General features: G+C 40.1%; 1 protein-coding gene across 1 annotated transcript; it reads right to left on the bottom strand.

Moving 5' to 3' along the window:
* Positions 1–9,011: 9,011 nt before the first annotated feature.
* Positions 9,012–14,340, bottom strand: LOC140377164 (N-acetylneuraminate-9-phosphate synthase-like). The gene is made up of 6 exons (XM_072462486.1): positions 14,145–14,340; positions 10,857–11,072; positions 10,679–10,778; positions 9,766–9,920; positions 9,385–9,651; positions 9,012–9,300 (listed from the first exon to the last, which is right to left on the bottom strand). The coding sequence occupies exons 1-6, from the start codon at positions 14,274–14,276 to the stop codon at positions 9,097–9,099; spliced, it is 1,074 nt and encodes a 357-aa protein (XP_072318587.1). The 5' UTR covers positions 14,277–14,340; the 3' UTR covers positions 9,012–9,096.
* Positions 14,341–18,499: the final 4,159 nt, after the last annotated feature.

The raw sequence follows: 18,499 nt of genomic DNA, 5'->3' as shown, positions 1-18,499 counted from the left end.
TTTATTCTGCCAGTGACACGCAGTGACCGCCAGGGGTCATGCTTCAAAGACAATGAGTTGAACGTTCTCCGCTCATTAAGTTTCATTTTCATTTCTTTTTCGGCTTCGTAATATGATAAAATTATACAGCGCTTTTTTTAAAAAAACGGACGGTGAGTCGGCGAAATATAAAGAAAAATAAAAGAATTTGGCATAATTTTGACAAAATGCTAATATTTTTTTTTCAGTCAGCTATAATTTTGACGACTCGGCCGGGTTACGGCAAACAGACATTATTTTGCTCTGCCTTATATAAATATTTTTTTTTACATTTTGACAATCAATATATGATTATTTTACTTATGTCCTCCAAAGTGAATACAGGAAATGTTTTTATTTGAATTATTGCGCCAATATGACCCACTCTATACTCTGTGACCAAATGTGTATATTTATTATTGTTTTTGTATTATTTTAATACATTGCAAGTCCTTTTTAAATACATTTTTGAACATACTATTTAACATTTAATGTATTGGATTTTGACAGAGATTGGATGAAATACATTTTCAGCAGATGAAAAAACAATCTAAAATGTGTATATTTTGCCTTAAGTTTTGTTTCCTTGTATTTTTTTGTCTATTACATTATGAGCTCAATCAACTGCCTTTTGTTGTTTAAATTTAAAATCAATTAAAATGCTTTGGCCTTTCTTCCAACATGAATTTTGCCTGACGTTATTTCTCTCCTGACCAGTGACACCTATCCATGGATCTATTATGATATCACCTTTCAGGTATATGATTAAACAGTCAGGCTTCAACAGGGTTTCTTTTGAATTTTCAAAGCGAAAGATGCAATTTGACTTGAATTGTTTTAGCTCATCATTCAACTATTATGTTTAGTAAGAAAGAACATTTGATAATAAAAAAAAAAAAAAACCTTGAGCCGTCTCAATGACGGGACCGTCTTGTTAAGTAATTTGTTGTTGATTTCATTGGTCAAATTAAAAATTATGTGCTTGGAATTCGTGGGATTTGATCTGAAGAATGAAGTCTAGATAATAATAACAGAATAATGTTTTCTGTTGGACAACAGCACTGTCAATCATGCGTTCTGCTTTACTATTGGTTGACGTGACCTGTTTCCGTTAGCTTTTAAAAAAAAATATGATACGCTTATTTTTTCCTTTTAATTTTTCCAAAGATCCTTTTCATAAAAAATAAAAACAGCTGAAAGTATTTGCGCTTTTAAAAACTCTTTTAAAAAATAACACTGTTCGGATTGATGTCTCCAACTTCTGACTCTATGTAGATTCCTCGGCTAATCAGAAGGCAAGCAGCTTCTGGGTGGGAGTTGACCTAAAATCTGGTCTACTCCCACTGGCGGCCCAAATCACATGAGAGGTCTCGCAGTGTGAAATTGTCTGATTTGTTGACATAGCGGTTAAAGACACGGCATGGGGTGCTTGAGAACCTGAGTTCGGCTCACACTCCTATCCAGAATTTATTGTGGGATTGAACTTTTTTAATCTATAGATTAAGTTTTTTTTCCTTCATCTCCTAACTACTGCAAAAAACTTAGGGTTCGGTTTAGGGTTAGGGTTATTTACTTAAGGGTCAAACACTTTCTTTGAGCAGACTATACTGCGTGTGAAGTGGAACAAACTAATGCAATGAAAAAAAGCTTTTTAGAGAGAGAAAATTAGTGCTTAAGCTTAGAAATCTACATAGTGTCAGAAGTATCCCATGATCCCAACATGTAAAATATGTTTTTCGTATAGCAAATTTTAACCAGAGAATTTATGAGACTATAAAGCCAAATGTTGAAAAGGTTGCGAACCGCTGTATGTGTAGGTAGGTACATTCAATTAAATAATATGATCTCCATGAATGAGCACCTAGACCATGTAGACAAAACTGATGTGGCTGATATCATGAAATCCTATCAATGTCTAGAAAGAGCCGGTCTGAAGAACAGCACTGAGGCCCTGATCATGGCAGCACAGGAGCAGGCCCTGAACACGAGATCAATAGAGGCCCAGATCTACCACACCAGTCAAGCCTCACCAGACTCTTCACACCTCTGCACTGGCCCATCAGCTCACCACTCCACCTGGACTCACCCAGCATACAGTCCCCCCAGCATACAGTCCCCCCAGCACGGTGCGCTCTTTGCATTTGCGGGGCGCCCTGTTAACTGAATCATGATCCTTCACTTCCCTGAACTGTTTCTCCACTGCCCGGACACTTTTCCCCACTCACTCCCCTGCTGCTGCTGCTGCTGCTGCCGCCGCCGCCGCCGCTGCTGCTGCCTCCTGTCCAGTGGGCCAACCAGAGACACTGCCGAGGCGCAGTTTTAAAGCGCTAGTTGCTGTCAAGTTTATATTGGATGAATGCTGGTCCAACTTGAAAGACCCAGGAAAAAGACGCAACTCTTAACTCGGCTTCAAACTTTTATTCTGTTAACAGCAGAAGCAGCAGCAGTAACAAAAACCTTTAAACAAATGCAAAAATAAGGCACTTAATTTCTGTTATGTTTTAAACATTTTATCCAGAAATAATATAGTTTTTTAATATTTTTTTAAAAATATTTTTTAATGTTTTTAATTTCCAAAACATAAAATAGGAATTTATCCACTAATATCAATGCTGACCTCTAATGTGTTTTAAACAATAAACTAATTCAGATTTTTAATGAATAAATAAATACATTGTTTTAAGTCGTTTTATTTTAATTATCTGAATGGCTTTTAGGTTAAATGACTATTTCCCAACCTTAAACATTAAATAAAATATTCCATTACATAAAGGTCCTATCTTAAATCTAAATGAACATCTTCAATGCAAACAATGATTCAGTTTAAACGTTGCTAAACCTAAGATGAGGCCAAAATGATCTCGACTTTACTCTTGCTGTTTTACAGCTAGAAAATGTAACTGCCTCCAACCAAATTCAACACTTTTGAGCAGGTTTAAGTTAAAAGGAAACTATTTTTAAAACGCAAATCCACTCACCAGTGCATCTTTGTTCTCTCCTGTTCATTCATGTGTTTGGTCTGTGCCCTGCACACCTGTATACCTGTGCCTAGATCCCCATCTGCTGGCTGGATTGGAGATAACCTACTTGGACCAGAAATTAACTAAAGATAATAGCAGAGTGGGAAAGAAGAGTGAGAGGAGGGACATGAGAAGTAGGTCTGGGCTATTTGATTTGACAGTTGCCGTGCTTGGTCTGGTCACGTGACCAGAGGACTGGACCATTTCGTTTGAAATGTGTGTTTTTGTTATGTATTATTGTTTCATGTGTTATTAATGTCTGATCCGTATGGAGGGCAAGGGAAACTTCATTTCAAGTTAAAGGGACAATATGATTTTGAGGGTTTGTGTTGATTTATGCCAATTTTGTGTCTAACACCAATCTTTTGTTAATTGGTTTGCCCAGGGGACGGGCTAAGGGTTTAAAAAGGAGCTCTGCTCATTGTTGGATGGAGAGAGCTGAGGAGAGCATGTTTGCTGTGAGACCCTGTTACTGTCGCTGCTGTGAGTTTTTGGATCCTGTAAATACCTTGTTTGATAGTCATCGTTTTTTCACTGTAAATATTCTGCCACTGTTTTTGAGACTGATTGTGAATAAAAATCACTGCACTATTTTTTTCGACTGCACCATAATTTTTCCCGGAAGCTAAAACTAACCTGTGACACATACTTTACAACAAATACTGTTGTTAAGTACTGCTTAAGTACTGCAAATACTGCTGCCCTGAACATGTGTCGTTCATCTTCATATTCATGTGCAATACTGTTTGGTGCAATATTCTCTGTCCATGTAACAGCTGTAAATAAGAGTGTCACTATTGTTATTATTGGTATAAGAGCTTTTCTATGAGAGTTTTATAAGAGCTTTTCTGTAAGAGTGTTTTTTTTTTTATAAGTTATAAGCGCCACAAGCTGGCCAGAGGCCTATTAGTCTCGTAAGCTGCGAAAGTGCGCAATGCCATTCACTCATTTTTGACAACAGCAGCGCGAAGCGCTGCATTCCTCCAAAAGCCCTCCTGGCATCGTCCTGTACGCGAGAGTCCATGCCGCAGGCATGGGCCATGCTTGTATCTGCTCAAATCAATGGAAGTCTATGGGGAGTGGGTGGGGCACCCCGACGGGAAAGGGAGTGACGAGTGCGTAAGCGCTCGTAATGATGATTCCACCCCATGGTGGCATGGGGAAGGCTTAGAGCTTTCCAACAATGTATATTTTGTTGTTATAGTGGAAACGACTATATTGTTTTTGCTAAAAATATTATTATTTTTATTATTAGGCCCGAGCGCCACAAGCTGGCGAGAGGCCTATTAATCTCGTAAGGCCGTGCACGTAGTGCGCACGAAATCGAGCGCGAAGCGCTCGCCCACTTCCAAACACTCACTAACGCACTCCTTCACTCACGCACGCCCCGTGCATACTAATTAGTAGTAGGAAAATGGAACATTACCGTTGTAAACGGGCGAAGCCCGTGCAAAAGTGCGCACTAAACGAGCACTTTACATTGGGATGACGACCGCCCTCCCCTTATAAAGCAGTCATTTGCGCTAAGTAGCTCACGAATACGTTCCCCATCTCTTGCATGTTCCGTGCATATAAGCATGTAATGCAAAAATTGAACATTATTACTGTATAGAGGGCCAAAAACACAAAGTGGGCGGAGCCCACTCAAAATTATCGAAAGTACCCGTCAGTGACCAGGGACCCACACCATGAGGTAGGAAAGCGCGAGCGCTTTCCGAAAATGTATAGTTTATGATATTTGAAAAATGGGAAACATTGTTTTCGCATCGGAATATTCTTCTTCTTCTTCTTCTTCTTCTTCTTCTTCTTCTTCTTCTTCTTCTTCTTCTTCTTCTTCTTCTCGGGACCAACCCCCCTATTTTTCACCCAGTGAACATTGACGAAAAGTCACAAAAATGTACACACCTCTAAAAATCGTGCCTCTCTACATTCTGGCTATCTCCCTTTTCTAAAATTTAAAAATTCGGCGCGTCAGCGCCCTCAAATATACCAAAAATGCATTAAGATAGAAAATGACCCAAAAAAAATCTTATCGTAGAATCATGAAATTTGGCGCAGAGGTAGATGGTGACAAGAGAAGTAAAAAATATGATTACGGCAACGCCGTCCGCCCAACCAAATGTTGGCCATATTGGTTCAAAAATGGCTAAGCATGACTCAGAGTTTTTCCAAACGTCGTACTTTTACGAACTCCTCCCAGGGCGTTGGCCCTAAAAAGCTGAAATTTGGTGAAAATGCTACTGAGGAGTGGGACATCAAAAGTTATTCAAATTACATTGATACCTGTCACGGTCTCTGTAGCTAGAATTTCAGAAATCTCCCAAATTTAACATTTCTGCCGTTTGCGCAGATAAAGTCCGAATTGCGTCAAATTAGAATCAGTTGTTAAACTCTTTGCCCTAAACCTACAGATTTTGTATGAAGGTTAAATGTTTAGTTTTGCGAAATTATATGAAATTTGACACACAACTCAATTTTGGCATCCCCATCAAAAAAGTCAATGAGACCCATGTCATAATTGTTATGGCGTTGCCGTAACGATGACCGAAACCTTCCATGTTATTCCAATTGGGAAATCGCCAGAACATGTTTACACTTTAGACTTTCATAAACCCCTCCCAGGGTGTTAGCCCTATTAACCTGAAATTTGGTGAGACTCATCTTCAGGGGTGGACCATCAAAAGTTATCCACATTTTTATTCAAAGAGTCACGGTGTCTGTGCGGCAAAGCCGCACATTTTGCCAAGAATTCAAAATAAAATTGCTTTTTGATGGTAAAACAAAGGGGAGAAGATGTGACAGCGTCACAGATTCAGCAGTAGGCGTAATAAAAGGACATTTGGTGGCCACGCCCCCAGACTTACCCTATGGCCGCCATCTTCCTTTGAAAATGAAAACACGCTGAGTTAGCCATTTTGTTCATGTCAAACTTTGACGAACTCCTCCTAGGGCGTTTTGCCCACTGACTTCAAAATCGGTTTACGTCCTCTGGACAAGTGGGGCATCTTAAGTCATCAAAATTTTTGAGATACCTTTTACGGTCTGTGTGCGGCGCAGCCGCAAAGTTGAACAACTTATTTTGGGATATTGCTAATCTAAAAATTGCTCCCATTTGATCAAAACGAGTCCGATTTGGACCAAATTTGAATCAGTTGTTAAACTTTCCAGTTTGGACCAGTTTAGGCTGACAAAACTGAAATTGGCGTGATAGCGCCCCCTACAGAGTGACCTTTGAATTAACATTGAAGGTCAAAAATTAGTTTTACCAAAATGTTCTAAACTTTACCCAAAATTCTATTTTGCCGTCCCGATCAAAAAAGCCAATCAGACAAATGCCTTAATTTTTACGGCGTAGTCGTAGCGATGACAGAAACCTCCCATGTTAGCCCTATGGGAAAACCGCAAAATCTCTCAAATATCAACATTTTTATGTTTTACACTTTAACAAACTCCTCTTAGTGCGTTTTGCCCACCGACCTCAAAATCGGTGTACGTCCTCTAGACAAGTGGGGCATCTAAAGTTATCCAAATTTTAAGGATAACTTTTACGGTCTCTGTGCGATGGAGCCGCAAACGTTTCCCAGAATTCTGACTATTTGGCCTTCAGAGTGGCCTATAAACAATAGAGTTTTTCCAAATTACATGACATTTTGCACACAATTCTCATTTGCCATCCCCAAATTAAAAGTATGGGAGCCAAAGTCATATTTTGTACAGCGTAGCCGTAGCGATGACAGAAACATCCCATGATATCCCTATGGGGAAACCGCAAAATCTCTAAAATGACCACATTTTTACGCTTCACACTTTAACGAACTCCTCCTAGGGAAAAAGCCCAATCAAGTTCATATTTGTGGAGAATCATCTACACAAGTGAGGCATCAAAAATTATCCATCTTTTGATTCTAAGTGCTACGGTCTCTGTGCGGCGGAGCAGCAAATATACTGTCACAAATGGGAAAAACGCCAAATCCTTGAAATGTTCACATTTACGCTTCACACTTTAACCAACTCCTCTAAGGGCAATAGCTCGATCAAGCTCATATTTGGGGAAAATCATCTAAACAAGCGGGGCATCAAAAGTTATCCATATTTTTATTCCAAGTGGTACGGTCTCTGTGTGGTGGACCCGCACATTTGACCGACATTTGTGTTCATTTACACTGGATTGGCCATGTCAATTGTGTCGCCGTCTGTCAAGTTCTTTTTTAATTCAACACACAATAAGGGCGCCATCTTTATCAAGTCGAAAGCGCAGAGTCGGAAGGCCGGCGGCCCGCGAGGGCCGTTGGATGCCGCTTGCGGCTTTAATTTGTTCTTGTAATACTTGGAAAGACAAACAAAAGTTTGAGAGCCACATTATTTCTTTCCACAGGTATGCGACGCCACGTTGATGCACACAAAGGAGCGGTTCGCATTTACCCAGCATCTTGTCAACTCAACATTACTTCATGGAGAGTTGTTCCCACAGCATGCTGTAAGGTTTCCTGATGCTGCCTTAGATGCTACAGTGGAGGCCTATCCAGTGCTCATTAAGGCCAGACTCAAGACAGAATTCTCACTCATGAGTTCCAACAGTTTAATGGTGCTGTCTCTGTATTAATTTTTTATGCAGAACAATCTTCAGGGCGCATTTTCAGAGACAACTTCCCTTTGAAAATACTGACCATCACGCCCATGACAACTGCTGAATCTGAAAGATGTTTCTCTAGTCTAAAGAGAATCAAAACCTTTCTCAGCAATACAATGTGTCAAGATCGACTAAATGCCCTTGTTATCTATTGATTTTTTTTTTTTATCAAAGACATGCCTAACGTTAACACAAAACTTATTGAAATGTTTGCAACTCAAAAGGAAAGAGCCAAATTTGTTGACTCAGGACCTGACAGGATTGACAAATGACTCAGGACTAAACGTTAACATGTCAGTTTTATGCAGCTAAAATCTGGAACAGTCTTCCTAAAGATGTGAGACAGGTTCTACTGTGGTTCTACTACTGTTCTACTGACAATGTTCAAATCCAAGCTAAAAACAGTTTTGTTTAGCTGTGCATATGACTGACTGCACTCTGTAATAATATAACTGTTTTCGTGTTTTGTGGTTTACTGCACATTTTCCTGTTCTGTAAAGCACTTTTAATTAGTTTGTGCACAAATAAACAGCGGCATGCGTTTGATTGTGCTATTACTATGCGGTTGTAATGATTCTTGACATAATCCATTGAAGATTAATTCTTGTTTAAGTGCAGTTAAAATGAGTTTGTTTTATTGAATATAATATAAACAGGCTCCAAAATAATTTGTTTACTTCATTAATTCAGTTGTAGATGTGTATTTAAAATTCAACTATTCACATTTGGACATTAAAAAAAAAGGTGTTTTTCACATATGTCAAACAGCCCTTATATCTCTTATATTTTTAGTCACCAGCCGCCACTGCTGGGAGGCAAGAAATAACCGCTCTGCCACCATGCACACTATATGTAAGAAAATGTAAACTCAAAACAAGATAATACGAATAATAATGGTAAAATAAACACTATATTTACATAATATGTAAATATAGTGTTTATTTTACCATTATTATTCGTATTATCTTGTCTTACGCTAGCTGTTTTTATTTTCTATTTATTTTTCCCCTCCATTCCTTACAAGAGTGTTGTTTATAAGAGTTCTTCTATTAAGAGTGTTTTTTTAAACTTCCTATAAGTTATCTGTCCTTTTTCTCTGTATCTACCTGCGTTGTAACAATGAAATTTCCCCATGTGTGGACAATAAAAGAATATCTTATCTTATTTTATCTTATTTGTAATTACACTGATACACCACAAGGAACCATTTCATTTCCACAGATTATTTTATTTTTAAATTAATGGATGGAGTAAACATGTTGTAATTAAATTGTATTTGATTAAGCAAATGTAATTAAATTGTATTTAATTAAACAAATGTAATTAAATTGTTATCGAAAAATTAGGTATTGTTTAAGACACAGTTCCTGATTTGTAAACATTGTAACCCTAACCCTTTGCAAGCAGAAGTGAGATATTCTGAATACATTAATTTCCCTTTCCATAACCGTCCACCACTTCAGGTGTGACACTCTCATCCTCGTCCACATCCTCTGTCACAGACTTTCCGACCAGCTGGAAAATATCCTCTGCAGCAACGCCCTTCGGCTCAGCCCCTTTCACCGTCAACATGTCCAGACTCAGGACAGTTCCTTTGGGGATCTTTACTTTGGCTACCACTGATTTTCCAAGCTATAAAAAAAGAAGGTAGATACGGACATATCTTAGAACATATTTTCATGCAGATTTTTGTATAGATTTGAGTAGTATTTGAACCTTGTCATGGCACGGCTTCTCGCACGGTAACATCAGCTTGATGCCACTGCCCAATGCTCTCTCCACCAAACGAATCGAACACACCAACTCCGCCAGCTCAGTGGGAAGTAAAGACGCTTCATGGTCATTACCCTTCCATGTCTTGTCCAAAGTGACGTGTCGCTCCACAATCTTTGCCGCCAAAGCCACAGCTGCCACTGAAATACTAATGCCGGTCTCGTGGCCAGAGTAACCGATGGGTATATCTGGAAACTCTTTCTGGTATTCCTGTAGATTACAGAATTAAAGCACTTTAACATAAGAGAAGTAAAGACAAAGTAAAAATGTTGCTGCCTAGTGCTTGAATTTAACAGTGTGGACTCAATACAAATGCTGTATTACTGTAATGACTCTGAGGTTGACATCCTCGGCGTCAAGAGGATAGGCACTGGTGCACTGCAGAATGGCAAAGTTCTGGTTGTACTTCTTCACAGTCTGATATACGCGCCGCATTGTCTCCATGGACTGCATCCCACTGGACACCACCATCGGACGTCCTGACATAAACAAAGCATTAGACTGTATTACTTAAGTTATAATCCCAGAACACATAATTACAATAGAAACTAGTGCTGTCACAAAATCGATACTAACATTTCAAACAAGCTCAATATTGATTTCAATACAACAATAACAACAAAAGTCAATTGTAGAAAAAGATTCAGTTGTAGTTATCTTGTCATTGTTTTTTTTGTTTTTTTAAAAAGAGATATTTCTACTCTACAGTCACATCGCACGTCATCACAGATATACAAGTTTTGAGCGACCAAAACAGGAAGAGCAGCAAAAAGTTTGTGTGCCTAATATGCATCCATTTACATTTACATGATACAAGTTTCCCTTTTAACTAAGAATTTAAGAGAATAAGTGTTACATCGTTAACCTTAACATAGAAAAAATTGTTAATTTAGGTAACAAATTCTTAAATCTCTTAAATTTGTATTTATTTTTAGATACAAATAAATAAATAAATAATTTAACATTATTTTAAATACTTTATATTTGCCAAGTTCTTTAAATTTCATGATATTTAATTTAACACATTTTGATTGACCTATATGCCTGATTTTATTTATCAGGCGTATAGGCCTAATTTTTGTAGTAAAACTATATAATGATTAACGTCTTGAAAGTAGAACCCCACAGCTCAACACAATAGGTCATGTATGGAAGTATCAAGGAAAAGTAAATAATAAATAATAAAGGAGCAAATATTTAGTTTTGTTTGTGATTTCTTTTTTTTTAAGCATCTCACCCGTTTTTGCAGTTTTCTCCAGATAAGGGAAATTGTTTGCATCAAGTGAGGCCACTTTGATGAAAGGCACATCGAGTTCATGGAGAAACTCTACTGCCATCTACAAAACAAGCAACACGTCTGTTCGACAAGCTAACCAGGTCATTCATTTGTATTATTGACCTAAAGTTTCTCTCACCTCATCCATCCCTGACGCAGTGAAGAAGATTCCCACCTCTTTGGCATATTTCTGCAACTCCTTGTATTGCTCGTGACTGAACTCTAGGTGGCGCTTGTGCTCTCCGTAAGTTTTGCCCCATGAATGTTTGGACGTGTAAAGCCGCTCCAGTGCCTTCTTGTTGAACTTGTACTCCAGCTCACTCTTCTGAAATTTGGCACAGTCAGCTCCGCAGTCCTGGAAAAATTCATATTTATGAATGAGAGATATTGTCAATTATTATGAATCTCTGACTTGCAGTCACGCATTAACTAGGCTATAGCCAGCAATATTACTGGATAGCTGACATTCTCAATTTGGCAAAAGAGTGGAACATGTAGGGGAAAAGGGCCGCAGACAATCTAGAAATGCTCCAGAGATGGGCCATAAGGGTCTTCACTATTCCTTTGTATCGATTCCCTCGATTACAAGTCACTCATTTATGTAGATGCTTCAGATGCGATAAATATCGGCAGGTGCTCAGTCAACTTCAACTTCTAGTGTGAAATGTAAGACTTTTAACACCTTTTTAAGACCTTAGACCCGAAAAATGTAAGACCATGACCAAAAAAATATTTTTTAAATGATAATATATTTAAATTATACATTTTATAGGCCTGCTATCAGCTATCTAAGCACCAAGTAAAACATCTTAGCTCATTTATTGAATGAAATACATGAAAATATAGGATTCTTATGGAGATCTTCTTTTTTTTTTCATTTTCTAAAATTTGCATCCTAATTTATTGGCTCTTAAAATAACGTCTAATATGGAGGTCTATTTCAAGTACCGGTTAGTTGGTTTCACGTTGGACAGCGGTAGCTCCCTCTTAGTGTGCCCGCCCGCAGAAGCACGGTGCGGGGAGCTGCGCTCTGAAGGGCCACTGTCAGGTCCCTCCTTCACGGCACTCATCAGTCGTGACCAGCACTTTGTATGAGACAGGCCTTAGCGCACAGACACAACAACTTTTGCTACAAAGGCTATCTCCTGTTATACGTTTTTGTAGCTTTTAAAACGGGTAGCGATGCTTATATATTGCGCCACATTAGTTTGATTTGCATTACTGCGCAGTGAGCTCACCCGTCATTCACTATATTCATTTTATTTTGTCCAGATTTGATAAAAGGGAACTCTCAAACTGATATGTTTTACTTAAACAAAGCTGTAACTGTAAAATCAATAGGACTTTTATATGGATTCCGCTTGGATATCTTTGCTTTATTACAAGTCCTTAAATCTCATTTTTGGTAACTTTACCTTAAGCTTTTAAAAAAGAATTTTCAAACCCCAACAAATGCAAATTTTAGTGTCAATCCGCCGATCCCTCCAGAAACCAACTATATTCATTCGGTTATCCCCCACGAGTCCGAAGGTTCGCTAGTCCGAAGGTTCACAAGTCCGAAGGTTTTAAAGGTTCACTAGTCCGAAGGTTCACTAGTCCGAAGGTTCACTAGTCCGAAGGTTTTAAAGGTTCACTAGTCCGAAGGTACACAAGTCCGAAGGTTCACTAGTCCGAAGGTTCACAAGTCCGAAGGTTCACTAGTCCGAAGGTTCACTAGTCCGAAGGTTCACCAGTCCGAAGGTTTTAAAGGTTCACTAGTCCGAAGGTTCACTAGTCCGAAGGTTTTAAAGGTTCACTAGTCCGAAGGTACACAAGTCCGAAGGTTCACTAGTCCGAAGGTTCACTAGTCCGAAGGTTTCACTAGTCCGAAGGTTCACTAGTCCGAAGGTTCACTAGTCCGAAGGTTCACAAGTCCGAAGGTTTTAAAGGTTCACTAGTCCGAAGGTTCACTAGTCCGAAGGTTTTAAAGGTTCACTAGTCCGAAGGTACACAAGTCCGAAGGTTCACTAGTCCGAAGGTTTTAAAGGTTCGCTAGTCCGAAGGTTCACAAGTCCGAAGGTTTTAAAGGTTCACTAGTCCGAAGGTTCACAAGTCCGAAGGTTTTAAAGGTTCGCTAGTCCGAAGGTTCACTAGTCCGAAGGTTTTAAAGGTTCACTAGTCCGAAGGTTCCTCATAGGGCTAAAGTGAAGGCGTATGGACGGCATCGGGATGTAGTCAGTCTGTAAAATGTGCACGAAGCATGAAGACACGCGCTGGGGCTCGTCACAACATTTAGTGCACCAGCTGCTCACAGGTGGCACCGCAAGTTGTACTGTGTATATAAAAATAACCAGGGAACATCTCGAATCCTCTGCTTTATGCCCTCATTTGATCCTAAGAAAGATGCGTGAACAGAATCCTCCGTTCTATGCCTTCAATTCGGGGAAATTTCGGACCCGTGAACCTTAAAATTTCGGAATTTTCGGACTAGTGAACCTCCGGACTCGTGGGCAGCCACCACTCGTTCATATATTTAACAAAGAAAACCAAGGTGGAATCTGAATTTTTCAGTCTAAAGCTGCTTTTACTTGTCATGAGAGTAAAACAGACACAGCGTCACAAAGGTTCCAGCCTATTGTTTTTTATGTTCCAAACAGCTTCGGCTATAATTGGGGGTTATTTTTTCAGGCGTTTGAGGAAAAATAGGCATAAGGGGTAAAAACCTGCCCGTTTGTAAGTGACTGCTTCCTCCGCTTATTGCCAAACAGAATAAATGTCTTGTTAGACCTCAAAGTTTTGAGGCTCCATAGACTGTAGAATGAGTTCCTTCTACAGTCTACTATCAAAGAAGGCCGAGGGGACCCATACGGGACTGACCGCCACCGGGGCTCCTGGTTCTCGGCTGACCTCACCGCCCCAGGCTCACCACTGAAAACACTGCTGTCCTGCGCTGTGGCTCCAGGTGCACCGGACTCTTCTTATTTAATAACCTGAATATCTCCGACACAAACATGCACATTCTTTATTGAATTTAGAAAAATCTGCGCAGAAAGCAAGATAAAATTAGGCACTTCATATTTATGACCAAACCCCAATTTTCGTCAAATTTTCAATTCAATTTAATGTATTTTTGTAATGGCCAAAATCACAACTGCCTCTGAGGGCGACAGTGAAAAACAGATTACTCTATGTCCATGGCGAGGGACCATGTTCCAGAGTCCTCTGTCCTTAGACCCTCCTTCTCGGCCACATTTTATGCCACAAATACAGGCAGGTGCACCAAAGTGAGACTGCTCCTACTGGAGTATAAAGCTTCCTACTAGCAGAACATTAGACCGCTTTTACGTCTGGCCCCAGAGCTATGGGTTTGTTGTTCTTCTCTGGAATGTTTTAAGGAAAATTTTTGGAAGACAAAAAGATGATTTTTAACAATTGAACACAATATTACCTTTGCCATTTTAATCATCTTCTTCGCTATTTCAATGTCTCCTTGGTGATTTTGTCCAATCTCTGCAATAATAAAGCACGGATGAGAACCTCCGATCATCCTCCCCGGACACAACTCAAACTTTAAAGGCATTTTTTCTTAATTATGCGAGTTCAAGAGACAAACAAACTGTTATACATCAATAATTCACAGAAAGCAAAGGGGAACTATGTTCCTGATTCCAACCGATTATAAGCAAGTTCATGTTTAGCTGCGCCTCCTCTGGAGTTAGTGTCCAATGAGAGAGTAGAAAACACGCCCAGCAGTCTCGCACAGACTAATAAGGTTAAACGGAAACTGCAAAGTCAGGTAGACAAAAAGAATAAAAGGATTGTTTGAAGCATGTTATTTTTGATCATCAATTATTTGTTGAATCAACAACAACTTGAGTTGAGCATCATGCAACTTCAATGACATTGTCTCATTATTTTCCCCACTAAATAAGCATTTAAAGTTCTGTGACAAGTTAGACCACACAAGTTAGACCACACATGACATTCAAATATAGTTGTGGACAGGAAAATTGACCTGAACATTTGTTTACCTGGGCTATTTGCATTGAATTAATGCAAATTAATTCAATGAAAGATGTACACAGAAAATGCATGATGAAGTTAGGCACCATTGGTGGACTGACCAGATCATCTTAAACCGCAAACAGTATTTCAACAAAACGTTTAGCAATAAAACTAGAAACTAGAGTTTTTCTGTATTTATTGACATTGAAATTAGAGGACAATAAATGTATATGGTCAAGCAACAGCTGACAAATATGTAGTTTTATATGAACATAGGTATCTAACCCGTACACGCACGCACAAGCAGACATAAAATCAACATTGTAATGACTGGGCTTGGATTATTTCTTGATTGAAATGTCATAATTCATAAATTGGAAAACTGAACATTAGCCAAGATGAAGCTTTTATCAGAGTTTTACAGTATCGTCCCTAAAAACAAACATGCAAAAATTATACAGGAGGTGAATGCACAAAGGGCCCATGACACAATTATTAACACACACTGCATTTTTTTTGTCAAAAAGAGGGGACGGTGTGTGGCCAGGTGGTAAAATAATCGACCAGACACCAGCAGTATAACAATATCAAACAATTTCAAAGATTATTTTTGTACTCAAAGCTAATTTTAAAGAAAGATTCACATTATACGAACCATTATTCTGTTCTCTCTCAAAGAGGCACTCGGCTGTCGCGCTGTGGTGACGTGTGCGCAAGTGCGACTGTGCTCACATTTTAAAACCCGATAACACCTGAGACAGCATATCTGGTGTGAAAAATACTGCATTATTGCAGGCACTCACAGGTAAGTTAAATGGGTTTCTGACCAGCGGTTGCCCTTGCACTTTTGGGTGGGGGTGGCATAGGCGACAAACCTGGACTTCCCACAACTGGTCCTAAGTGGGGGCTGAAAAGCATCCACATCCACCTGGGTACAGGCCGCAAGGTCACCCTGAGATCAGGATTGAACCGCATACAAGCGGGATGCACTGACAGAGCGTGAATATCACTGACACGTTTTGACGTGGCCAAGGCTACAAGTAGAACGGTTTTGAGTGACAACAACTTTAGGTCAATGTCCTCCAATGGTTCAAAAGGATGAGCAGCGAGAGCTTGTAGCACAACCACCAGATCCCATGATGGTGACATGGGTTTGGACACAGGCAACAATCTCCTGGCACCCTTCATGAATTGACAAACCAGCGAATGCTGGCCCACAGTCTTTCCCTCAAAGCCAACATGGCATGCGGAAAGCGCAGCCAGATAAACCTTGATAGTGGAGAACGCCTTCTTTTTATCAATAAGGTCCTGCAAGAATGACAGGATGACATTCAGCGGACAAAGGCACCATTCCTCAAAAACTCTCCACTTACGGTCATAGAGGGACCTTATGGATGCCGCCCTGGTGCTCTGAATAGTATTCACAACATTCTGAGGCAAGCCAGCCGCGGTCAGGTTTAGCCACTCAGGGGCCAAGCCTTCAGCGCGAGCCGCCCCTGCAGCAGCTGTTTCACCTCCGCCAGCCACGGCATGGATGGCCAGTGCGGGGCGATCAATATCAGCGACAGACGGTGTTCCCTCACCCTGTGAAGGGTGGAGGGAATCAACGCGAGTGGAGGAAAAGCATAGGGCGGTACTCGGGGCCACTCGTGGGAGAGCCCGTCCACCCCCAGTGCCACACGCTGATCGTGCAGGGAGGAAAATAGAGGACAGTGAGAGTTCTCTGCCGACGCAAACAGATCCACTGCTGCGTGACCAAAAATGATCCAAATCTGGTTCACTACGCAGGTGTTCAGGTGCCACTCTCTGTACAAGGGATTTCTCCGGGAGAGTAGATCTGCGGCCACATTCTGTACGCCAAGTACATGTGTCGCTCTCAAAGAAAGAAGATGCACACTGCTCCATAACAGAAGTTTGCGAGAGAGTGCGAGCAGGCGATGGGAACGTAGTCCCCCCCTGCCGATTTATGTGAGCCACTATGGATGTATTGTCCGTCCTCACCAGCACATGGTGCCCCCTGAGGAACGGGAGAAAATGTTTCAGTGAAAGAACCACTGCCATAAGCTTCAGGTAGTTTAAGTGTGCGTGACGGAGGCGAGGGCTCCAAATGCCGTTCACGGGTCTGCCCTCGAACACACTGGCCCAGCCTGAGAGGCAGGCAGTCGTAACCACCTTCCTGCTTGTTACAGTGCCCAGGCTCACCCCTCGGCATTTCACACACGTAACGCGAGCACGCACCGGTGAGTAATCATTACCGTTTTGTCTTGTCTAAAGTATGTGGGATAACAGATGTTGAACAAGTTAAAGGTGACTTTATTGAAATACTGGCCAGGCAAAGTAATTATTTTTTTAGCCAAAAACATAACTAATTGTAAAATTATTATTTTTTGCATAAATAATTTCTATGAGGTGTCAAGAACAATTTGCTGCTGCTCAATGGATTTCCAGAGGACATCAGCAAGAATTGCCTTGCTTACCTGTAGGGGGAGGTAGGATGACTCAAACTTGATGTGGCATGACGAGCGGTGAGGCGCCCGCTGAAGACGCTTACTCATTTTAAAAATACCAACAACGCCACCTGGACATTAATGGGCCCAGGACCATGTTAAAAATAAAGGCGCACAGGTTCATTCACATCGATTAAAAAGGAGGCCATTCAGATAAGTTACATGGTTTGTTATGAATATATATATTAACTTTTGTTGTGAATGTAAAACACACAAGTCCTTTGAATTAGAATATTTTCAGCGTCGCTGTCCACACATGACACCGGCCCACGGCACAGGGCAGGGAGCACACAGAAGGGACCCAGTAACAACAATGAAAAGAGGCAATACAGTAAAGGAGTAAAGACATAAAGGCAAGGCAACGACGGGCCGGTGCCTCAACCCCGAAGCTTTCTGTAAAGGAGGTAGAATTAGCTCAAACACACATATATATATATATATATATATATATATATATATATATATATATATATATATATATATATATATATATATATATATATATATATTTGTCAAGAAATTACACATGAATCAATGCTATTACTTAACAGTCAGAGAACATAATTCAACTTAGAATATTAAACGACACAGAAACGTCAGTCTTTTGTGTGGCTTGCAAGGGAGAGGAAGGCTTAGCCGAATCAAGATGTTGTAAGCAACCTGAACGACTTTCCAAAATCACTCTCAGTGTTCCTCCCTCTTACAAGTCATTTTATTAAAATCACACATAAAAAGGAGGCGGGTCACATTTCTCATTGGTCAGCTTCACATCAAGGCACTTGTCTTTTACGACTCTTTGGTATTATCTTTAGAGATAAAAACCTTGGTGAATGTTCTACCCATCTGGTCCCCAGGATGGGAGGAACATTCCTCACGGCTGCTTCTACAACATCTTCACACATGTTATTAGAAATACATGCCTTTCCCTCCCCCCAGGCTAATGATGCAGATAACTTTTAACACACAAATATAATCATATATTTACATTTGATCACATTTCCCTCCTGTTTATCAAAGCATTAGCCCACTTTCTCATATCCGAACACATCACTCTTTTCAGTTTTCAACATGTTTTTCATATTGGTGTTAAAATGACACTTTTACACACAAAAAGTTTATGCACAGTTTTCAACATTGAACAACATTCTTTTCTCTCGGCCCACAACATGTCTACATGTCTATATTACTGTCCTAAGTTTTGAGTCGGATTGGTCAATCTCTGTAATTTGACGAACAGACAATTTATCTTGTCTATAATTTGGTGCGGTGTGATGGGAAATATAGAAGTACA

Source organism: Eucyclogobius newberryi, unplaced genomic scaffold (assembly GCF_026437365.1).
Source record: "Eucyclogobius newberryi isolate DKJ021-1_F unplaced genomic scaffold, fEucNew1.0.hap1 SCAF_4, whole genome shotgun sequence".
Taxonomy (NCBI): domain Eukaryota; kingdom Metazoa; phylum Chordata; class Actinopteri; order Gobiiformes; family Gobiidae; genus Eucyclogobius; species Eucyclogobius newberryi.
Note: the sequence above shows the minus strand (reverse complement) of the source record. Positions and strands in the feature narration are given on the sequence as shown.